We start from the raw sequence: 22,333 nt of genomic DNA, 5'->3' as shown, positions 1-22,333 counted from the left end.
GGTTTTCCCAGATGAGGAGAGAAAATACTCAGCCAACTACTACCCAGAAGGGCAGGACCCACTGCGGGGGATTAGGAGCGCCGTTAACCTTTGTGACGGCTGCTGCACACTGAGTGGACGTTTTCAGAAGACAATCCGTGGTGACTCCAAGATCTCTTTGTAGGATGGTAAGGGCCAGTTTAGATCCCATCATGGTATCTGTGTATCTGGGATTATTTTTCCCAACATACATTACTTTGCACATAAGGGAAAAAATGACTTTGTTCTGGCTGGGGCTGGGGCCCTCTGATTCCAGTAGAGCTAAGGGGGCCGATTCACAGCAGCTGGAGATCCAGCTCTAGAGCCTTGCTAATACTTGTTAACCACTGTCACACAACACCTTTCTTGGCTGGCCGGTTGTGGTATGAGAGTAATATTTTCCGACCCGTGCTCAGACCACACTTGCAAAATACATCGTCCAAGGCTTCAGTTAATAACTAGTCTGGCTGGTTTGTTCTTCTGTTAGTCCCTCTGCTGAACTCTGTGAGCCATGTTAGTGATATTGATCCGTTCCTCAGCAAAGTGCCAGGCACAACAGCGGCACTGGCTAAATCATTCCCACGCTGAACAAATGTCCTCAAGAGGTGTTAAAAAGAGAACAGAAGATGGTTTTCTGGTTAATGCACTGGACTGGGACCCAGGAGATCTGGGTTACAAAGTTCTGCCACTAACTCGAGTGTAATCTTGGCAAGTCACTTAGGGCCAGACCTTCAGAGGCAATCAGGTATCTAATTTCAGTGGGAATTGATCCCCAACTGAGATCAGGGCCCCACTGTGCCAGGCGCTGCACAGACACACAGAGGAGTCCATGCCATAAATGGTTCAGGATCTAAATAGACAAGAAGCAGAAGGGGAAATGTGCACAGGGAAAATAACTGACCAGCACAAATTCACACAGCAGGTCAAAGAACTGAGAATAAAAGCCAGGAGTTTTAATTCCCAGCCCAGTATTTTAGCCCCCCTGTGACAAGACCCTACAACAGGTACCTCAAAGCTACGGTGCATCCGAAATCCCTGGCCCCAAGACTGCACCAGTCTCTACATATCAAGGCCAGTTGCATTAGTTTAAGGCTGCAGGACCTAGACAGCCCTGGCTGTGACGGGACCCTTCGCAGTCACACGTGAGAGGAGTGGAATTCAGCTCTCAGAGGCGGCACTTCCTGACGTTGGACTGATGTCAATTTCATGCACATAGAGCAGCAGGCTGCCCCACGAACACAGCCAGGTGCTCTTATCAGCTGCACCATGGCAGGGGAAATAGTCTACGCCGACCTGCACCTCGCCTCCGGCTTTCCCAGCTCCAGGATGCCTCTTTCAGCTCAGCCCCTCAGTAAGTGACTTTTATTTCCATTGGGGGGGGGTTTCATGTTAAACCCAAGGATGGATTTTGCTGGGGAGCCCATTGCTTTCAATGCCCACCCCAGAGTGGGTCTGTGCCAGGGGGAACCCTCTGGCTTTTGGGGAGATGGCTGCAATACTTTTGATCACCGCACTGTCACAGCTCATTTTCGTGTGCAGGGCTCTCAGTGCAAAAGCCTGGGGTGGAAAGGGGAAGTCCATGCACCCACTCGCCAGTCAGGATGGTGCAACTTCTCCAATTATGACCCACAGAGCTCTGGCTGGTGGCTTGTGGAGTTGTGGATGGTTGCAGGATGCAGGGCATTGGCAAGAATAAAAAACTGCTCAGACTCCTCCCTGGAGTGGGGATGAGCCGTAGGCACTGCATTAACTCAAAGCGCTCTTGAGGCAGCGGGGGCTAGTGGCTAGCAGCATTGCACTGGCCCTCAGCAGACCTGACCTCTAGTCCAGGCTCCTTTGCCCTCCCATCTAGCGCTTTGAGGCAGGGGCTGTCTCTGCCTATATGCTTGTGCAGCCCCCGGGGCAGCAGCGCCCTGATCTCACACAGGACATTGGGGTGTAACTGTAGTGAACACGTCCTTCAGAGGAAAACTGGTAAGTACAACTGTAATGCTGCAGCCAGGCATCCTCTGTAACGGTCCATAGTCTAGAGCTGCTACTGGAAGCTGAGGAGCGCTGGCTGGGCGGGGAAGGCTGGCGTCCGGGGTAAGCCCCTGCACTGGGAATCTGCATATGGTGGGTCCTTATTTAAGGCCAGATTATTCAAGTGCTCAGCCCCCCACAGCTGGAGCCAGTTTGTACTAAATAGCTCATCACCCAGCCAGCCCCAGCCCCTGTACTCTCCACCGGCAGCACACAGGGGCAGGAGTTTGCTGCAAGTGGCCAGAGGAGAATTTCCCCCAGTGCAGGTGCAGCATAGAGTGGCCAAAAACTACACTGCCAACCCCCTCAAAAACTCTAGTACAGGACAGTTTCCAGGGGTGGGTCAGGGAGCAGTGAGGAGAGTTTCTGCTGCTCCAGATAATCTTAGTTGTTCTGGACTGTCCATAAATTAGAGCAACCCCAGGGCTGCTCTAATTGACACCTGGAGCTGATTTGGAGAAGCCCAGAATCACAAGCCCCTGGGCTTGCACTTTCTGTGCTGTACAGCATCTCTGCAACCCATGCCATTAACATGCTTCTTAAAAAACCCTTCAAGAAGCCTACTGTTCTAACCTCACTCTGGGCAGCTCTGACTTCACAGCGGCTATTTTTAAGCTATTGTTTCCTTCCCCTGCCTTCCTACCTCTGTGGGGGAAATTCACATCTCTGCAGAGGGCCCAGCGCAAAGGCCAATGCCTTCCTTATAGCCTGCAAAATATAACTTAAGTGGTGTCTGGCCTTTGTGTTGGTTATCTACACAGGGGTGAATTTTATCCTGTGCACACAGTGTTTTCTAGACAGGGCATGTTTCTAGCTAGGTTTCTGTGATTCATACATGCTGCATGTCTGTAAGTTTCATTCTGATCGTTAAGTCTGACCTCCTGCATAACCCAGGCCAGAGAGTTTCACCTACAGATGCCATCTTTGATTAGAATTATCTTTCCTTACGCTGTAAGGCCCCAATTCAGCAAAGCATAGGTGCCACCTTCTGCTCCCGCCGGTGGGTGCTCAACCCCTCTCTGCTCCCAGCCCCACCCCGACTCCACCCCTTCCATGAGGTCCTACCCCTGCCCCACCCACATTCCAACCCGTTCCTGTCCCAACTCTGCCCCCTCCCTGCCCCTATCCTGACTCCTTCCCCAAATTCCCACCCTGACCCCGCCTCTTCCCCACTTCCTCCCCTGAACATGCCACGTTCCCACTCCTCTCCGTCCCTCCCAGAGCTTGCTACGCTGCCAAACTGGCAGCAGTCTGGTGGGAAGCACCGGGAGGTAGGAGGAAGGGCGGGGACGGGGGGAGGCAGCAGAGGAGGTGGGGTGGGAGGGGAGGGAAGCTTGGCTGCAGGTGGGTGAAGAGCACCCACTAATTTTTCCCTGTGGGTGCTCCAGCCCCAGAGCACCCACAGAGTCGGCACCTATGCAGCAAAGCACTTAATGTGTGTGCCTCCCTTTAACCACTTCCTTAAGCCCCATTACAGCCAATGGGAATGCAGCACGCTGTTAAAATTAAACCCACGTCCAAGTTCTTTGCTGGATAAGGATGTTTTGCTGAACTGGGCCCTAACTGACATGATTGAGTCCAATAGGAACAAAGAATTCAGGCCATATGTACAGGATGGGGGATTCTCCTGGGAAGCAGCGTCTGAAAAAGATTTGGGGATCCTAGGGGATAATCAGCTGAACATGAGCTCCCCGTGCGATGCTGTGGCCAAAAGGATTAACGTGATCCTGGGATGCATAAACAGGGGAATCTTGAAGTAGAAAAATTATTTTCCCCTCTGTATTTGGCTCTGATGCAACCGCTGCCGGACTCCTGTGTCCAGTTCTAGTGCTCACAATTCAGGAAGGATGCTGATAAATTGGAGAGGGGTCAGAGAAGAGCCACGAGAATAATTAAAAGATCAGAAAAGCTGCCTTGTAGTGATAGACTCAAAGAGCTCAATCTGTTCAACAAAGAAAGGGCTAGGGCGTGACTTGGAATCTCTGAGTAGCTCATAGTTAAACTGTGGTTAGTTCAGTCGGTTTGTGACCAGGGCTGGTATCCTTGTTCTTGGACGTTTTCCATGGAACCTTTGTAATCACCATGTTTTGTTTTCCAACATCATTTTGAAATGGGGAAGACAGAAAATTGTTTCAAAGAGGTTTCAAGACAGAAAATAGTTTTGAAGAGGTTTAGAAAACATGACCTATGAGCAGGGCCGCCCAGAGGATTCCGGGGGCCCGGGGTCTTCGGCGTCAGGGGTCCCCGCTTCGGCAGTAAGTTGGCGGCAGGGGGTCCTTCCATTCCGGGACCCGCCGTCAAAGTGCCCCAAAGACCCACGGTGGGGACCCTCCGCTGCCGAATTACCACCAAAGCGGGACCCGCTGCCGAAGTGCAGCCCCCACCGCGGGTCTTCAGGGCACTTCGGTGGTGGGTCCCGGAGAGGAAGGACCCCCGGCCAGCGAAGACCGGGAGCGAAGAAGCTCCGGGGGCCCGGGCCCTGCAAGAGTTTTCCGGGGCCCCCGGAACGAGTGAAGGACCCTGCTCCAGGGGCCCCGAAAAACTCTCGTGGGGGGGGGGCCCTGCTGGGCCCGGGGCCTGGGGCAATTTGCCCCACTTGCCCTCTCCCCCCCCCGGGTGGCCCTGCCTATGAGGAGAAGTTGAAAGAACTGGACGTGTTCAGTGCTACAGAAGAGATGGCTTGGAGGGGGGTGGGGGGACATGATATCAGTCTTCCCCTATGAAAAAGATTGTTATAAAGAGGATGTTGAGCAATTGCTCTCCATGGCCACTGAAGGTACAATAAACAGTAATATTTAATTTGCAACGGGGAAGATTTAGGTTAGATTTTAGGAAAAAACTCTAATCCTAAGAATAGTTACGCACTGAAACAGGTTACCTGGGAAGGTTGTAGAATCTCAGTTGTTGGAGGATTTTAGGAATAGGTTAAACCAGGCGTAGGCAACCTATGGCACGTGTGCCGAAGGCGGCACGCGAGCTGATTTTCAGTGGCATTCACACTGCCCGGGTCCTGGCCACCGGTCTGGGGGGGCTCTGCATTTTAATTTAATTTTAAATGAAGCTTCTTAAACATTTTAAAAACCTTATTTACTTTGCAACTCCACCAGAGAGGTCCTTTGGGGCCATCTGCCTGTCCCAAGTCAGGGTAAAGGAGGAGGGTTGGGCGTGGGGCTAGCAACTCCACCCTGTAAAAATCAGCTTGCTACAGAAACGCCAACAATAGAGTTAACAGAGACTTTTAGCCTGGAAAAAGAAGGGTCTTCAACTCGAAGATGCATGACGCTGGGTGGTGAAAGCCGCGAGGAAGCCACTAAGCCGATTACCCTTCTTACAACCAGGAGGATTACCATCGGCACATGGAATGTGAGGACCATGTACGAGTCAGGAAAGACGGCGCAGGTTGCAGCAGAGATGAGGAGCAACAACCTGACCCTACTAGGCATTAGCGAGACAAGATGGACGCAAGCTGGACAGAGACGACTGTTGACAGGAAAGCTGTTGCTGTATTCAGGACATGAAGAGAGCGACGCACCCCACACACAGGGAGTAGGCTTCATGATGTCCAAACAGGCACAGAGAGCACTGATTGGTTGGGAGGCACATGGTCCCAGGATCATCACAGCATCCTTCAGAACTAAAATGAAGAGGATTAAGATGAATGTTGTTCAGTGCTACGCTCCAACCAATGACAGTGAAGAGGAGGACAAAGACTACTTTTACAACAGACTCCAGAAAATATTAGAGACTCTCCCAGACAAAGACATTACCATCCTTATGGGAGACTTTAATGCCAAAATTGGACCTGATAACACAGGATACGAACAAGTCATGGGGACCCACGCTCTGGGAGAGATGAGTGAGAATGGAGAGAGATTTGTGGATCTGTGTGCACTTAACAACCTGGTCATAGGAGGCAGCATCTTTCCTCACAAGCGGATCCACAAGTGTACCTGGGTATCGCCAGCAGGCATGACAGAAAACCAGATCGACCATGTCTGCATTAGCAAGAAGTTCAGAAGATCCTTGCAGGACGTTAGAGTTAGAAGAGGAGCAGACGTGGCGTCCGACCATCACTTAGTGGTGGCCAGATTGAAGCTGAAGAAGAACTGGATAGACACGTCAGACAGAAGAGCGAAGTACAGCGTCAACCTTCTGAAGGACCATAAGACCAAGGAAGATTTTGGATTGACGCTGAAGAATAAGTTTTCAGTACTACAGGATCGGTCTGAGGAAGAGGAAGACAGTGTACTCAACAGATGGCAGAAAGTGAGAGACACACTTAGGTCAGCATGCCAGGAAGTGCTTGGAATTAAGAAACACCAGCAGAAAGAGTGGATCACAGCAGAGTCCTTGACAAAGATAGAAGACAGAAAGAAGAAGAAGGCAGCAGTCAACAACAGCAGGACTAGAGCAGCAAAGGCCAAAGCTCAAAAAGAGTATGCTGAAGCCCACAGAGCAGTGAAGAGGAATATTAGGAAGGACAAGAGAGATTATGTGGATGGACTGGCAGCAGAAGCAGAGCAGGCAGCATACAGCGGTAACATGAAACAGCTGTACGATACTACCAAGCGACTGTCTGGAAAGTTCAGCAAGCCAGAACGTCCCGTTAAAGACAAGCAGGGAAAGTCTATAACAGGAATAGAACTACAGATGAACAGATGGGCGGAGCACTTTGAGGAACTCCTGAACAGACCAGCACCACCAAATCCACCAGACATCGACGCAGCCAATGAGGACCTCCCAATCAATTGCGATAAACCAACCAGAGACGAGATCAGAAAAGCCATCACCATGATGAAGAACAGGAAGGCGACTGGACCTGACGATATCCCAGCAGAGGCCCTGAAAGCAGACCTGGATGCTTCAGTGGAAATGCTGTACCCCCTCTTTGAGAAGATATGGGAAGAAGAAGTGATTCCGGCTGACTGGAAAGAGGGATATCTCATCAAAATCCCCAAGAAAGGAGACCTCAGCAACTGTGCCAACTATAGAGGAATCACACTCCTGTCGGTGCCAGGGAAGGTCTTCAACCGAGTCCTCTTAGAGAGAATGAAGGATGCCGTCGATCCACAGCTACGAGATGAACAGGCAGGTTTCCGGCAGAACAGATCATGCACGGACCAGATAGCAACGCTCCGCATCATAGTCGAGCAGTCTATGGAGTGGAACTCCTCGTTGTACATCAACTTTGTTGACTATGAGAAAGCATTCGATAGCGTGGATCAAGAGACCCTCTGGAAGCTCCTTCGGCACTATGGCATCCCAGCAAAGGTGGTCAACCTGATCAAGAATTCATACGACGGCATACACTGTAGAGTGATCCACGGAGGGCAGCTCACAAACAGCTTCCAGGTGCGAACCGGAGTCAGACAAGGATGCTTGTTGTCACCACTTCTCTTTCTTCTCGTCATCGATTGGATTATGAAGACATCCACTTACAAGCGTAGGAATGGAATCCAATGGTCATTGTGGACCCAGCTTGATGACCTGGACTTTGCCGACGACCTTGCACTCCTTTCGCACAGTAAACAGCAGATGCAAGAGAAGACCAACGTAGTGGCAGCCACGTCATCACAGGTTGGCCTCAACATCCACAAGGATAAGACCAAGATCCTTAGGATCAATTCCATCAGCAACGACCCAGTCACACTGAATGGAAGCCCCCTGGAAGAAGTGCAGTCCTTCACCTACCTAGGTAGCATCATCGACCAGCAGGGTGGCACAGACGCAGACATCAAAGTAAGGATTGGTAAGGCAAGAGCAGCCTTCTTACAGCTCAAGAACATCTGGAGCTCCAGAGAGCTGTCTTTGGCAATAAAGATTCGACTGTTCAACTCCAACGTGAAATCAGTCTTACTGTATGGAGCTGAAACCTGGAGGACAACCAAAACAACCACCAGGAAGATCCAGACCTTCATTAATAGCTGCCTCAGAAGGATTCTCCAGATCCGCTGGCCAGACACCATCAGTAACATCCACCTCTTGGAGAGGACCCATCAACTCCCAGCAGAGGAAGAAATTAGAAGGAGAAGGTGGGGCTGGATAGGACATACACTACGCAAGCAGCCAACCAACATCACCAGACAGGCACTGCAGTGGAACCCCCAAGGCAAGCGGAAAAGAGGCCGCCCAAGAAATACCTGGCGACGCGACCTTCAGGCTGATAGCAAAAAAATGGGCTATACCTGGAACCAGCTAGAGCGAATGGCCCAGGATAGAAGACTATGGAGATCTGTGGTTGGCGGCCCATACCCCGGTTGGGGTGACGGGCATGAATGATGATGAATGAATGAATGATGATATTTACTTTGCATACAACAATAGTTTAGTTATATATTATAGACTTACAGAAAGAGCCCTTCTACAAACATTAAAATGTATGACTGGCACGTGAAACCTTAAATCAGAGTGAATAAATGAAGACTTGGCACAGCACTTCTGAAAGGTTGCCGACCCCTGGGTTAAACAAACGCCAGTCAAGGATGGTCTGGGGTAAACTTGGTCCTGGCTCAGCGCGGGGTGAAGGAAGGGGAAGGTGGTCTCTAGATGATCTCTTGAGGTCCCTTTCAGCCCTATGTTTCTATGACTGAAAGAGGTTCATTTTGAAACAATGTCATGTGACCGAGCTGACAATCATGCTCAGCAATGCAAGATCGTAAATAAACCTTGAAAATGGAAAGAGAGAGCACCCAACCAAAGATGTTTACACATGAAAAAAGTTTCCAGCCAAAAAATGTTGCCAATGGAACCTTTGAGAAAATCAAATTTGGGAAAGCAAAAATAATAGTGATTCTGACTCCTGCCTGGGCCATTGCAGGTTGCTCAGGGCACGACCCAGCCTCCACCATCCCTGGCTAACCTGGGCCTCTCTTTGCCTGTCTTCTGTGTTGTTACGTTCCGTAAGTTCCCTCTGTCTCTCTCTCTCTCTCAGGACTATTCGATGGAGGGAGTCTTTGCTAGGTCCCTTTTGCATGTTCTTTCAGCTGCCCATGGCCGATGCTTCACTTCGCTCTTAACGTAAGAATAGCCACACTGGGTCAAACCAATGGTCCATCTAGCCCCGTATCCTGTCTTCCGACAATGGCCAAAGAAAATGCATCCCAGATCTTTCCAATTTCTGTTCTGGATAACTACAGAGAGCAGAGGTTGTCGGACTCTCTGAAGGGATCTTGGCATTTATTATTAATTCATTCCATTTAATGTCTAGTAATTTTCTAAGGCATTTGCTTTCCAAGGTATTTAGACATCTGTCTATGCCTTTGGTAGATTTCCAGCTTTCACATCAATACATTAAGGTGGAAATAGCAGTTGAGTTGAACATTTGTAGTTTGGTCTTTAAACTGTAGATTTTCAAAGACTAAATCTAGTTTAAGCTGGTCCATGCAGCTGCTGCCTTGCCAATTTGTGACATTATTTCCTCGTGGACATCCCCACCAGCTTGTGCAGTACTGCCAAGTATGTAAATTGACAATATACAGAATGAACACAATAGACAATCATTAAGAACAATGCAATCAAACAGAGAGAACCTGAAGAACAACAAATAAATATGGTGAGGAATAAAAAAGAGGCAGAACATTAAAAAATGTGGGAAATGTGAAAGACTGAGAACATGTCGATATTTTCATAAAAATTCCCATTTTTGAGAAAATGGCCAAAATTTCACCCCCGTTGCCTTTACAAAGGAGTCAGGCAGCTTTCCAGTCACCTCGGACTGGACTTCAAAGGAAAACAAGATGAACAGTTGAGCATATAGGCCCCAGTCCTGTAATAAACTCCATATAGTCATAGGATTCTGCCCACACTGGAAGATCAGGGCTGTGTTTTTCTTTGAAACAGTCTTTCATACACTAGATTCCGATTGTTGTTCACCAAACGTTGGCTCTTACAGGTCCCCCGAATCCCCGGTGGCATCGGACAGCGCTGTGGGTCGGATGGATTGGGAATATTGTCCTGGTGATTGCTGTGATAGCGCTCGGGATTTGGGGTGAGTAGCTGACAGCTCTGTGTTTATTTGCGTGGGTCCATCAGTGTATAGCATGGATTGTCCCATCCCTCCAGAACTCCATTGTGGGTCCCCTCCCACTAGCTGGTACATTTCTTTGATGTTCCAAAGAGCTTGACGGTAACATAGAGAGAAAATTAGATAGATGGGTGTACATGGGGATGGATGGATGGATAACTAGATAGATCCAGGCATACACTAGAACTGGTTAAAGATAAGGGGAGAAATTTACTGATATATTTAAAAGAAAAACAAACAAAACTTGTCACCCTCTTCAAAATTCAAAATACCCCCTAAAATTTTGGAAATTTGCAAAGCTCTGCAGTTGGCTGAAAAATGGGAGAGAGTGAGGAGAATTAGCTGAAAGTTTCAACTTTTTTCCTCTTTTTTTTCAAATTTCAAAATTATGTCAATATTTTAAAACTAGAACAAAATTTCAGCCAACTGTTACTAGCGCTGACTGAGAATTTCTCATCCAAATGTGTTTTTTAAATGGAAAATTAGGATTTTTCTCTATATGTAGAGCTCCCTATCCACCCAGTTGCCTCCTCTTAGCACCAGTCTCCTGATGGGTTTTGAAGGAGATGCCTGGGTTCTTCTGGATCCTGCCTTCTGCTCACCAGGATATAACAACTTTCTTTTCTTCCTGTATGAATTTATTTGGCGGTGCCTCCATCCCCCTCGCTCCTTCCTGGCAGGGTCACCAGGGCAGCTTGGGAGGAAAATTCTAACCACAGGGTAACCCCCAACTTACTTGCCAGATAGTTGGAGACCTGGAACATTTTTTATTGTGGGGATGCTGAGAGCCATTGAACCAAACCGTAAACCCTGTATCTGATGGAAACCACTTCAAGCCAGGGGGTGCGGCATCTATGTTGGAGACTCCCAAGAAATAACACAAACCCAGACAATATATTCAACACAGTAATCCACAGATGACACTAAGCTGCAGGGAGAGGTAGATACACTGGAGGGTAGGGATAGGGTCCAGAGTGACCTAGAGAAATTGGAGGATTGGGCCAAAATAAACCTGATGAGGTTCAACAAGGACAAGTGCAGAGTCCTGCACTTAGGATGGAAGAATCCCATGCACTGCTGCAGGCTAGGGACCGACTGGCTAAGCAGCAGTTCTGCAGAAAAGGACCTGGGGATTACAGTAGACGAGAAGCTGGATATGAGTCAGCAGTGTGCCCTTGTTGCCAGGAAGGCCCACGGCATATTGGGCTGTATTAGTAGGCGCATTGCTAGCAGATCCAGGGAAGTGGTTTGAGCATTGGTCTGCTAAACCCAAGGTTATGAGTTCAATCCTTGAGGGGGCAACTTAGGGATCTGAGGCAGAAATCAGTACTTGGTCCTGCTAGAGAAGGCAGGGGCTGGACTCAATGACTTTTCAAGGTCCCTTCTGGTTCTAGGAGATAGGTATATCTCTAAATAAATTTGGACTAGATACCTCCTGAGGTCCCTTCCAACCCTGATATTCTATGATCTGTGCCTCAGTGCAGCCCAAAGGACTCGTGGGACAAGATGGTCAGTCCTGCCACAGGTTTAATAGGCAGCAGGTTATAAAATCCCCAAACCCCGACCCGCTGGCTTGAGGGCCCAGTTCCGGGAGTGGGGGGTGTCTCCCGAACCATCTCCCTGACTGGCTAACGGAAGGATGGTGACTCTCAACTCCACGCCGGATCCTCACGGTCAGAGATGGCTCTGGACTGCAGAGGGGCTGATGAGCACTGCTGGCAGGCGTCCTCATCATGCAGGGCTCAGGCTGCCGCTGCTCCCAGGATTTCTCCTCCCCACCAAGGGGTGTACGGCTCAGGGGGCAGGTTACTAAACTAGCCTAAAAATCCTAACTTCAGCGCTCAGCCACACTCCCAGCAGGCGGCAGCCCTGGGCCAGCAGCCAGAGCAGTGGTGCCCTGGGGTGGCTGATTTTCCCTAGGGAGATGGGGGGCTAAACTCAGCCAGGCTGTGGGGGGAGTTTTCCCAACAAAGGTCTCTAACCCGGGAGTCACCTTCCTCCCAGAGACAGCGCCTCCCCCTGAGCTACCAGCACACAGAGCCCCAGGGACCTAGGGAAGCACCTTGGGAGTTACACATACAGTATATCTCTCTCTATATATCTATATCTATCTGCTCTGGCAGTGCACCTTGGGAGTCCCAAGCCTGTGGTGCAACATGGGAGATGTAGTTTGGTGCCCCATGCCGCTGTTCCTCTTTATGGGTGAGGCTCCCTGGAGGGACTACAACTCCCAGTAGCTCAGGCATGTCATTATTGAACCCTCCTGAAGTGAAACATTTCATCCTTCCAAATCAGGTTGATTCTGAATTTTTCCTCCCACAAACAAGCTTTTGATACTTTGACTTTTCATCCCAATTCAGGGCAAAAACAAATGTTGAAATATTGGAATTGCCCATGGCACATAAATTCTGATTTTTTTACCTACTCTATCTAATACATACACCCAGCGAGACACAGTCACGCCAATGGAGACATAGTGTGGGAACCACACCTGTAAAAAGAGAATATTGTCTTTAACAGACCTGGGTCCAAGGATCACGGCCTACTGCTTATTTGCAGCCTAGAGTATGTCTGTGCTGGGCTGTAAGGAGCCAGCTGGGCTCTGGACAGAAGATGCCGTTTGCTGCTCTGTCCCTATTTATAGCCTTGTTTACTTGGGCGGCCGGGGAGACACTGATAGTTTCTTTTTGTGAGGACAGGAGCTGTTTTCACACTAGACTGGGCAGTGAGGGAGCGATTCAACTTCAAAGGACATCTAAGTCAATGGAAAGTTTTATTAACACTGTACTAGTAACCCAGCTGAGATCAGCCCCATTGTGCCAGGCAGGGCTGGCTCTAGGTTTTTTGCCACCCCAAGCAAAAAAAATTTTGGCTACCCCTCGTCCCAGCCGTGGGCTCCCCTCCATACCCCCCTGCTGCCTCAGCCCTGAGCACTGCCCCCCCACCCACACCCCCTGCTGCCCCAGTGCTGGGCTCCCCCCTTCCCCGCCACCAGTGCCCCACACACACACACCTCCCCACACCCCTACCTGCACCCTCCTTCCGCCGCAGCCCTGGGTCACTGGTAACTCGCTCCCAGGGTGGGTCATTCAGCAGGAATTTTGGATGTGCACAGAACACAGACAGGATTGGTTCCCATATGGTTACAGAACTGCAGTAAAGTGGAACAATTTTCAGCTTGTGTGATTGGAGGATATCTGATCCATATTATAAGACTGTCCTCCATGAATGAGGAAAAGTTGAGGTGCTTTTATTATTCTTTTGTTCCACTCTTTCTTTCTATGGGGAATTTGCCAATGCATATCACTGTCTTCCTTTTAAACAAACAAACAAAAAGGCAATGGCTGTTGAAAATAGCAATTCCAGTCCTAATAACCACTGGGAAGCATTTCTTGCTCAATTTTATCTACTTTTTCTACAGCAAGTTACAGTGGATCAGTATATTTGATTTGGGAGAAATGAAGTAACAGCTGCCCAAACTGAGCTTGAGCACTCCTGAATTGTGAGGTGTTCAAATCTGGAAGGCAGGTGCTGGGTGTGTGTGGGGGGGGGCTGTGGCTCCACGGGAGAGCATGGCAGCATGTCTGCAGCAGCGTGTCTAGAGCTGCACAGAGCCAGACACACTGGTCTGAGTGGTATGGTAAGGGGGCTGGGGAGTTGGAGAAAGGGGTAGGGGATTCCGAGGGGTCAATCAAGGGACAGGGAGCGGGGGGGTTGGATGGGTCAGGGGTTCGGGGGGGCAGTCAGGGGACAGGCAGCAGTTGGATAGGCATGGGAGTCCCAGGGGTTTGTCAGAGAACAGGTAGGGGGGTGGGGTCCTGGGGGAAAGTGGGGGGGGTCTCAGGAGGGGGCAGGTGGGGACAAGGAGAAGGGAGGCTTAGATAGGGGGTGGGGTCCTGGGGAGCAGGGGTCCCGGGAGGGGGTGATCAGGGGACAGGGAGCGGGGGGGGTTGGATGGGTTGGGGTTTCTGTGGGGGGGGCAGTCGGAGGGAGTGGATGGTGGCAGGAGGGGCTTCCTTCCCCATGGAGTGTCCTGGTTTTTTTTTAACGTTAAAATATGGTCTCCCTACCATTCACAGCACTCACAGCACACTGCCGCATGAGGTCCCCCTCCTTCCTTTCCAGTGGGTAATGGCCAAGGGAATGCTGGGAAATGTAGTTCTTTCCCTGCTCCAGGGCTGGCTCTATAGGCAGGGAGCTAACCAAGGAACTACAGCTCCCAGAGCCCCCTGTTGGTTCTCAGCTCCCAGGCTGGATCCCTGCCGCCCCTGCAAATGGGCTGCCCCAAGCAGGTGCTTGCTTTGCTGGTGCCTAGAGCCGCCCCTGCAGTGCCAGGCACTGCACAGACCCACAGGGAGAGACAGTCCCTGCCCCAGCTGAGATCAGGGCCCTGTTGTGCTGGGTGCTGCACAGACACACTGTCCCCTCCCCCCATGCCCAATAGCTCACGATCTAAATAGGCACAACAGTCAAAGCAAAAGAGGTGACATTACTTGGCCAAGATCGGGCACAGATCTGTGGCACAGCTAAGATTTGAATCCCGATTTCCTACCCATTAGCTCACGCTGCCTTTCCATTAATCACGCTGGGCACTGGACTGGCCAGTACCACCACCTGGGAGTTTCAGAGGCATTGTTGAAATTTCAAAAATAGAAACATTTCCACTTCCTAGAAAATCTGGGGCAGGGGGAAATTATCCTAGTGCCCCCCACCCCCCAAGTTTTTCATTAATATTAGAAAAATGTAGCAGGTCTATAAATAGAGAAAGGACATCACCAAAATATGGCTGGGGATTTTTTCCCTGAATATCGTGTTCCCATCGCCATGCTAACATGTCAGCCAGAGCTGGCTGTTCGCAGTGGAATGGTGGGACTGAGCGGGAGCGCCCAGGTTCTCGGAAACGAAGGCTGCCTCAGTGGTTCAGGTGCTAATCTGGGACTCGGGAGCTCCTGGACCAGTTCCTGGGTCTTGCACAGATTCCTATGTGTTCTTGGGCTGGTCCCTTATGGTTGGAATTGCAGCTAGGCACCTAGTGGTTGTTTTTAGGCACCTAATGCTTATTGAAATCAATGGGAATTGGGCACCTAGGACCTAGATCACATGTATTTAGGTGACCAACACCCAGGGGAGTTAGGCACCTAAATCCTGTTGATGATCTGGGCCTAGGTGCTTCTGAAAACCCTACTCAGGGCCTATCTGCAGCTTTAGGTGCCTAAACCCCTTAAATAATCTGTCCCAATGAGCCTCCCCTGCGTCACGGGGAACGTGGATGAGGGTCAGAGACAGCAAGTGACGAGGGCCAGATAAACTCCGCAACAGACAGGCTGTGCCCCTCACCTTGGCATCAGGGTGGCAGCATTGGCGGGGGAGGCTGTCTGGGAGCCCTGTTTTGACTGAGCCAACGTCCACAGCAGCAGAGAGCCCCGGATGCCGTGACCGCCCCCCCCGATGCACACGCAGCGTGCGTCTGCAGCCCAGCGTCTTGGCTTCCTGTGCAATCTCACACCCCAGCCCACGTGGCTCCCGGCCCCTCCTGTCACTGGAGCACGATGCAGGGCAAGGAGGGCTACACAACATGGAACCTGCAGCCCCAGAGGGGTGGCTCAGGTGGCCTGTTCCCCAGCCTGGAACCCAGGCTGGTCCTCACCACCTTGAGGAGCTCTGTGCCTCAGTTTCCCCACATGTACAATGGGAATAACAGCCCTGTGCCCTGCCTCATGGGGAAGGGTGGGAGGGGAGAGGTTGAGAAGATAAATCCAGTACAGACAGTGAGGGCTGGGTTTGCAAAGAGGCCCAAGGGATTTAGGCACCCAGTTCCCACTGATTTTCAATCCAGACACTTTTTTAGACCAGGGTGCTTTGGGGCTGCTCCAAAGTCCATTGGAGTCAGCGGCGATGGAGCTGAACAGAGTTTGGGGCAGCCCCTGTGTCTCCGCCCGGCCCTATGCTGGTGCTTTTACCAGCAACTCCCACAAAATTGACCGGGCACCTCACTCCCACCGACGCTGCTTTGCAGTTTCCCACTTGGTGTCTGAGAAGGGACAGCCCCTGGCAGCCCCTGGGAGCGACGGAGCTGGGAGCAGAGATACAGCGACACCCCCTGGGAGCGACGGAGCCGGGAGCAGAGACCCCAGCACAGCAGAATGCAGCGCCCGCCTGGAGCGTTTCCGATCCCAGCTCTGCCCCCCGGCCCCGCCCGGCCCAGCAGGTAACCCCAGCGCGTGTGTCTCTGAGCCGCCCTCCGCCCCGGGCACGGCCAGTGGGAACCCAGCTGCCGTCCCACCCCTGGGGATCCTGCAGGGCAGGGACATGCCGCCCCCTGCTGGCTGCACCGATCTGCCACCAGCCCCGCTCGGTGCCAGGCTACGAATGTACCTGCCTTGGCTGGGACTGTGCATGGGGAAGCGACATCTAGTGGCCGTTCAGGGTAATACCCAGCCATGAAGATTTTAATAGCAATGTAATACAAGGCTTTCCAATTTTTTTCAGTGTGGGGGGGGGGGAGGAGGGGGGCGGGGGTTCACATCTTATTATTGAGATTGTCTCATGCTCCCAGCCCCTCCCGTTCCCTGGCATCTGGGCCCCATGTCCCCTCCCAGTCCCCATCGCCCCTGGGTCCCAGCCTCCCGTCCTGTTCCCAGTTTACACCACCCCTTCCCCCCAGTTCCTCCAAGACCCTTCTAGGCCATTCTGGCCGTGTAAAGGGACCTTAAAGTGGGTCCGTAGGCCCCTGAGAATCTCCCCTGTCCTGGGAAGGCCTCTCCGGCTGGTGTGGAGCTGGGTTAAGGGCCCTGCCCCACCCTGTTCCCAATCTCCAAAATGGGGGGCAGATTGGTGGTGTGGCTAGACTGCAGCGCTATGGGTGTTCTCTGCTCCCCAGGGCCCATGTGGGAGCACTGGATAAGGCAGAGCAGCCCCAAGGCTGCTGTAACTGACACCAGGAGCTAGGCAGGGCCTGGCCCAGCCCCAGATTTCAGGGAGCACAAAGGGGACTCAAACCCATTTGAACCCCGTTCCTGGCCCAGTCGCAGGCTGGGAGTAGCCGGGAACAAGGCCCAGAGGGCTCAGAGCATTAATGATGCCTGTCTCTGTATAGGGGGCTCTGGGTGCAAGCTCTGCCCCATGGACTGGCAGCTGCGTGGGGACAAGTGCTACTGGGTCTCCAGAGGAGGTAAAATGTGGAACGAGAGCCGCGCCGACTGCTCAGTGAGGGGCTCCCAGCTGCTGGTGATCCGGGACCAGGAGGAGCTGGTAAAAGGGCTGGGCCCTGGGTGCAGAGTCTAAGGGCTCATGGTAGGGCTGGGATTTTCAAAGCTGCCTTGGGGATTTGGACACTGTTCCCATTAATTGTTAATGATGGGGTATCCAAACCCCCTGGGCGGCTTTGACAATCCCAGCCTAAATCACTAGTCCCAGGCAGGGCCGCCCAGGGGGGGGGGGGCAAGAGGGGCAATTTGCCCCAGGCCCCGAGCTCCACAGGGGCCCCCACGAGAGTTTTTCGGGGCCCCTGGAGCGGGGTCCCTCACTCGCTCCGGGGGGGCCCGGAAAACTCTTGCGGGGCCGGGCGCAGGAGCTTCTTCTGCTCCCGGTCTTCGCCGGCGGGGGGGGGGGTCCTTCCGCCCCGGAGCGGAAGGACCCCCCGCTGGCGAATTACCCCCGAAGACGGAGCGGGACCCGCCGCCGAAGTTCAGCTCGGTCTTCGGCGGTAATTCGGCGGCGGGGGGCCCTTCCGTTCCGGGACCCGCCGCGGAAGTGCCCCGAAGACCCGCGGCGGGGTCCCCCCGCCGCCGAATTACTGCCGAAGACCGGGCTGTGCTTCAGCGGCGGGTCCCGCTCCGGCGGTAATTCGGCGGCGGGGGGGCCCCCACCGCGGGTCTTCGGGCACTTCAGCGGCGGGTCCCGGAAGGGAAGGGCCCCCCGCCGTCGAAGACCCCGGGCCCCCGGAATCCTCTGGGCGGCCCTGGTCCCAGGATCAGGGGCACACAAAGGCGACTTAAACCCACCGGTACCTCTGCCTTCTGGGGTGTGCCCGACACAGCTCAGCTGGAGAGGGGGCTGGGTGTGTGTGAGGATGGGGGCTACAGCGAGACGGGGGATGGATGGATAGAGGGGTGTATATGGGGGATAGTTGGATAGATAGATGGGTGTGTATGGGGATAGATGGACAGACAGACAGACAGACATTCTGGTCCTGAAGTTGTTGACAACCTGGACGTCTGGTCACCAGCTGCCTGTCCCACACTCCCTGCAGGAGTCCCTAAAGGCCCTGACAGGAGGCACGTCTCAGTTCTGGGTCGGACTGTCCGTCCCCTCCCCGGAGAAGGCCTGGACCTGGCTGGACGGCTCCCGGCTGGATCAGACCCAGTGAGTGATTCCTTGAGTCAAACCCTTTCCCTCCCCTCCGTGGGCAGAGGCGGCCAGGGCCAGGGCTGGGCAGGGCCGCCCAGAGAATTCAGGGGGCCTGGGGCAAAGAAATTTTGGGGGCCCCTTCTATAAAAAAAATTGCAATACTATATTCTCCTGGGGGCCCTTGCGGGGCCCACGGCAAATTGCCCCACTTGCTCCCCTCCACAGGCATCCTGGGGAAAAATAAACCTTCCGCATTTAGGCACAAACCCAGTTTTGAGAAAAATTCTTTACAAGGTGTCACTGGTTCTCAGCATCAGCTAGTGCTAAAAGGCACTAAAGCTCATTAAAAGGGTTGGACAAATATTTTCCATCAAAACTTTTTCTGGATCAAAAACTAGGGGTTTTTAAAAAGCAGAAAAAAATCATGGACAATGTCTGCTTTCCTTCAAAATTTGTTGTGGTTTTTTTAATTGAAAAGCTGAAATTAGTCTGCCAAAACCTGAACATGGTTTTGAGGTTTCAGAAGTGTGTGGCCAAATATTTGCTGCTTGCTGTGTTTGATTGTTTAAAGAAACAATAACAAAATTCTGCTTAAAAATCCAAAACTTTTGAACCATCTCAGCTTGTAACCAAACACCTGAGCCCATCCAGGCAGAGATTTTTCCAGGTTTCTGATCCTCTGCTGGCTTCCTTGACTCATATCTGTCTCCATAACTTTGGGTTCATTTAGGTTAGAACATAAGAACAGCCATACTGGGTCAAACCTGCCCAGTATCCTGTCTACTGACAATGACCAATGCCAAGTGCCCCAGAGGGAGTGAACCTATCAGGTAATGATCAAGTGATCTCGCTCCTGCCATCCATCTCCACTCTCTGAGAAACAGAGGCTAGGGACACCATTCCTCACCCATCCTGGCTAATAGCCATTAATGGACTTAACCTCCATGAATTTATGTGTTTCCTAGAGACTGGCTCCATGGGATCCCTCACAAACTGGAGATGGTTACTGTGGGTTTTTCTTTACTATCGCTTATGTACATACTCCACAAACTGAGCATTTGAGCTTGTTCCAGAATCTGGGATGAGCCTATGTTGTCAAAACTGAAATGCTCAAAATAGCACATGCATGTGAATGGACACAGGGTGCTAAAATTAAATTAACCCAGGGGTTCTCAAACTGGGGGTCAGGACCCCTCAGGGGGTCACGAGGTTATTACTGGGGGTCGTGAGCTGTCAGCCTCCACCTCAAACCCCGCTTTGCCTCCAGCATTTATAATAGTGTTAAATATATAAAAAAGAGTTTTCAATTTATAAAGGGGGGGGTCGCACTCAGAGGTTTGCTATGTGAAAGGGTCACCAGGACAAAAGTTTGAGAACCACTGAATTAACCCCGCTGAAGCCTCAGGGAATGCAGGGTAGGGGGGGTCTCCCTTGGTAGGGTTGGGAAGGAGGTAGGTGGTGTAGGATATTGCTCTTCTCATGTGATCCTTCCCCCCAGTGGCTAATTTTAAATGAAGCTGCCCTCCCCTGACATGAATCTCCCTATGGCACTGAAATTACATGTAGACTATAATCTGGTATTTGAGAAGTGAAAGGGACGGCAGCCCTAATGGAAAAGCTCACAGCTCGGCTCTTTCGCGAGCCTCAAACTGCTGAATGAGCTTTAGGGTAGGGAAGGCTGTGCCTCCCAAACAGCCTGGCCCTGCCCCCTATCTGACTCCCACCCACTTCCTGCCCCCAACTGCCCCCCCCAGAATCCCCGACCCATCCTGCTCCTTGTCCCCTCACCATCCCCCAGAGACCCGCCCAACCACCACCCTGGGACCCCACCCCTGCTCCCTGTCTGCCGCAACCCCTATCCACTCCCCCCCCCACTGAGTCCTGACAGACCCCCCCCCAGAACACCCACAATCCAACCCCCCTATTCCCTGCCCCCTGACCAGCAGGGAATAGGGGGGCAGGGCTCCCCAGGACTCCCTGCCCCTTAGCCAACCGCCCCTGGCCCCAGCCTCTTACCCCCGGCTCCCCCCTCACCCGGAGTCTCAGCGCCTCGTTGAACAGCTGCAGCGTGTCTCCGGCGGGGCCCCTGAGCCCTGCCCCGCTCCAAGCCGTGTGGGGAGGGTGCGGGGCTGGGCGCTCGAGGCCCAGCGGAGGGAGCTGAGCTCAGCCTGGAGCTCGCAGCCCCGCCCCCTCCCCGCGTGGCTCGGAGCGGGGCGGGGCTCAGGCCCCGCCGGAGACACGCCGCGTGATGGGCTGAGGCTCCAGGAGGGGGTCGGAGGTGGGAGCCTCCGCTGTTCTCTTGGGGGCCCCTGCGGAGCCCGGGGCCCGGGGCCAATTGCCCCACTTGCCCCCCCTCTGGGCGGCCCTGGGGCTGGGGGAGGTTTGGGGGGAAGGTCGGGAACTCAGGGGGAGCCGTGTTCAGTGTCAGATGATGCTGAGACCCCAGGAGGGGGGCTGGGGAGCCCGGCTGAGAGGGGGGCTGGGTGGGAGCAGACAGGGCCATGGGGCAGGGAGAGATTTGCCCATCCCCCAGCACAGAGATGGTGGCTGGAGCCCTGGGGGTGGTGGACGTCGCCCATAGTCAGGGTGTGGAGGGAGAAGAGCAAAGGGGCCAGGCCAGAGCCCTGGGGATCCCCCAGACAATGGGTCAGGGGGAGGGGGAGACACAGAGCAGCCAGAGGCAGGAGGGGACCAGGAGGGGACAGTGTCGGCCCAGCCCGGTGGGGAGGAGACACGGAGCAGGGGAGGGAGCTGGACAGGGTCTAGCCCAGGAGGGTGGATGAGGCTGGAGCAGGCCCTGAGATCTGGGCCCTGCCAGTGGGGAGAAGGGGCAGCCCCCAGGGCAGAGCTGGAGGAGACGATGGTTGCGGATCCCATTAGAACAGGGAAGAGCCACAACCGACTGCGTGTGATGGACCCACCCGCGCTGACAGGGGCCCTCTCCTTTGTCCTGCAGGTTCCCACAGTTAGGCCCAGCTGAGGGGAACAGCTGTGGGGCAGTGAAGGGGAATCGGATTCGTTCTGATGCCTGCAGCTCTGCATTTCAGTCCATTTGCCAGAGAGACGCTGTCCCGCTCTGAACAGGATATGGAGGCGACCTCAGAGCGCGGCACCGTTAGCCCCATGTTACACGTGGGGAAACCGAGCCACAGACACTGACCTGCCCAAGATCACAGCGAGTTTGTGGCAAAGTAGAAATGGAGCCCAGGGGGTCTGACTCCCAGCCCCCCTCCCTCTAATGGACCAGCCCCTCCCCCTCTCCCAGGGCTGGGACTAAACCCCAGGAGTCCTGGCTCCCAGTCCTACCTCAGGTGAAAGAGTTTAAAGCTGGCCTGCACAACATGCGGCCCGCGGAGCCTCACTGTGCAGCCCGCAGGGGGATTCTAAATCCCCCGCACACGGCACGCTGCGGGCAGCCCAGAGCCCTTTGAATCCCGGTCGCGGCTCCAGCGGATGGGCTGGGGCTGGGATTTAAAGGGCTTGGGCTCCCCTCAGCGGCAGGAGCTCTGGGACCTTTAAAACGCTGCCCCAGCCCTGCAAAGCTCAAGTTCCCCCGACCGCTGGAGCCCTTGGCCCTTTAATTTGCCCCTGAGGGCTCCCAGCCACCTCTTCAGCTGGGAGCACCTGGTTGATTTAAAATCAAGTATCACCTCCCCAGCCCCAACCTTCCTTTTTTTCCCACAGCTGTTTTGGTGGGGCAGCGCTGGGGAAGGAGAGTTTGTTTCTGCAGGGCTGGGCGGTGCTGAAGCGGGGTGTTTTCACTGGGCCGGGAGGTGCTGGGGCAGGGGGTGTTTCTGCGGGGCTGAGGGGTTTCGGCCCTCGGCTGTTTTCTAACGATGGGGTCTCAGCTTCCCCACTCAGGCTGACGTGCTGTCCACTTGCTACCTCCTAAGAGCATCATTAAGGGGATCAGAGCCCGGA

General features: G+C 53.2%; 1 protein-coding gene across 1 annotated transcript; it reads left to right on the top strand.

Annotated features, from left to right (window-relative positions):
* Positions 1-1,199: 1,199 nt before the first annotated feature.
* On the top strand, positions 1,200-21,832 carry LOC123346033 (killer cell lectin-like receptor subfamily B member 1B allele C). Its single transcript, XM_044983232.1, has 6 exons — positions 1,200-1,369; positions 9,932-10,027; positions 16,080-16,271; positions 17,160-17,314; positions 18,315-18,427; positions 21,369-21,832. Exons 1-6 carry the CDS (start codon positions 1,225-1,227, stop codon positions 21,490-21,492), a joined length of 825 nt encoding a protein of 274 aa, XP_044839167.1. The 5' UTR covers positions 1,200-1,224; the 3' UTR covers positions 21,493-21,832.
* Positions 21,833-22,333: the final 501 nt, after the last annotated feature.

This window comes from Mauremys mutica, chromosome 12 (genome assembly GCF_020497125.1).
Source record: "Mauremys mutica isolate MM-2020 ecotype Southern chromosome 12, ASM2049712v1, whole genome shotgun sequence".
In the NCBI taxonomy this organism is placed as follows: Eukaryota; Metazoa; Chordata; order Testudines; family Geoemydidae; genus Mauremys; species Mauremys mutica.
This window is presented reverse-complemented; position numbering and strand designations above follow the sequence as displayed.

Excerpts from the sequence above, each read along its gene's own strand:
- LOC123346033 (XM_044983232.1), top strand. The coding sequence starts at position 1,225 with ATGCACATAGAGCAGCAGGCTGCCCCACGAACACAGCCAGGTGCTCTT. Across the intron at positions 10,028-16,079 it reads GATAGCGCTCGGGATTTGGG|TTTCCCACTTGGTGTCTGAG; the intron begins GTGAGTAGCTGA and ends GCTGCTTTGCAG. Across the intron at positions 18,428-21,368 it reads TCCCGGCTGGATCAGACCCA|GTTCCCACAGTTAGGCCCAG; the intron begins GTGAGTGATTCC and ends TTTGTCCTGCAG.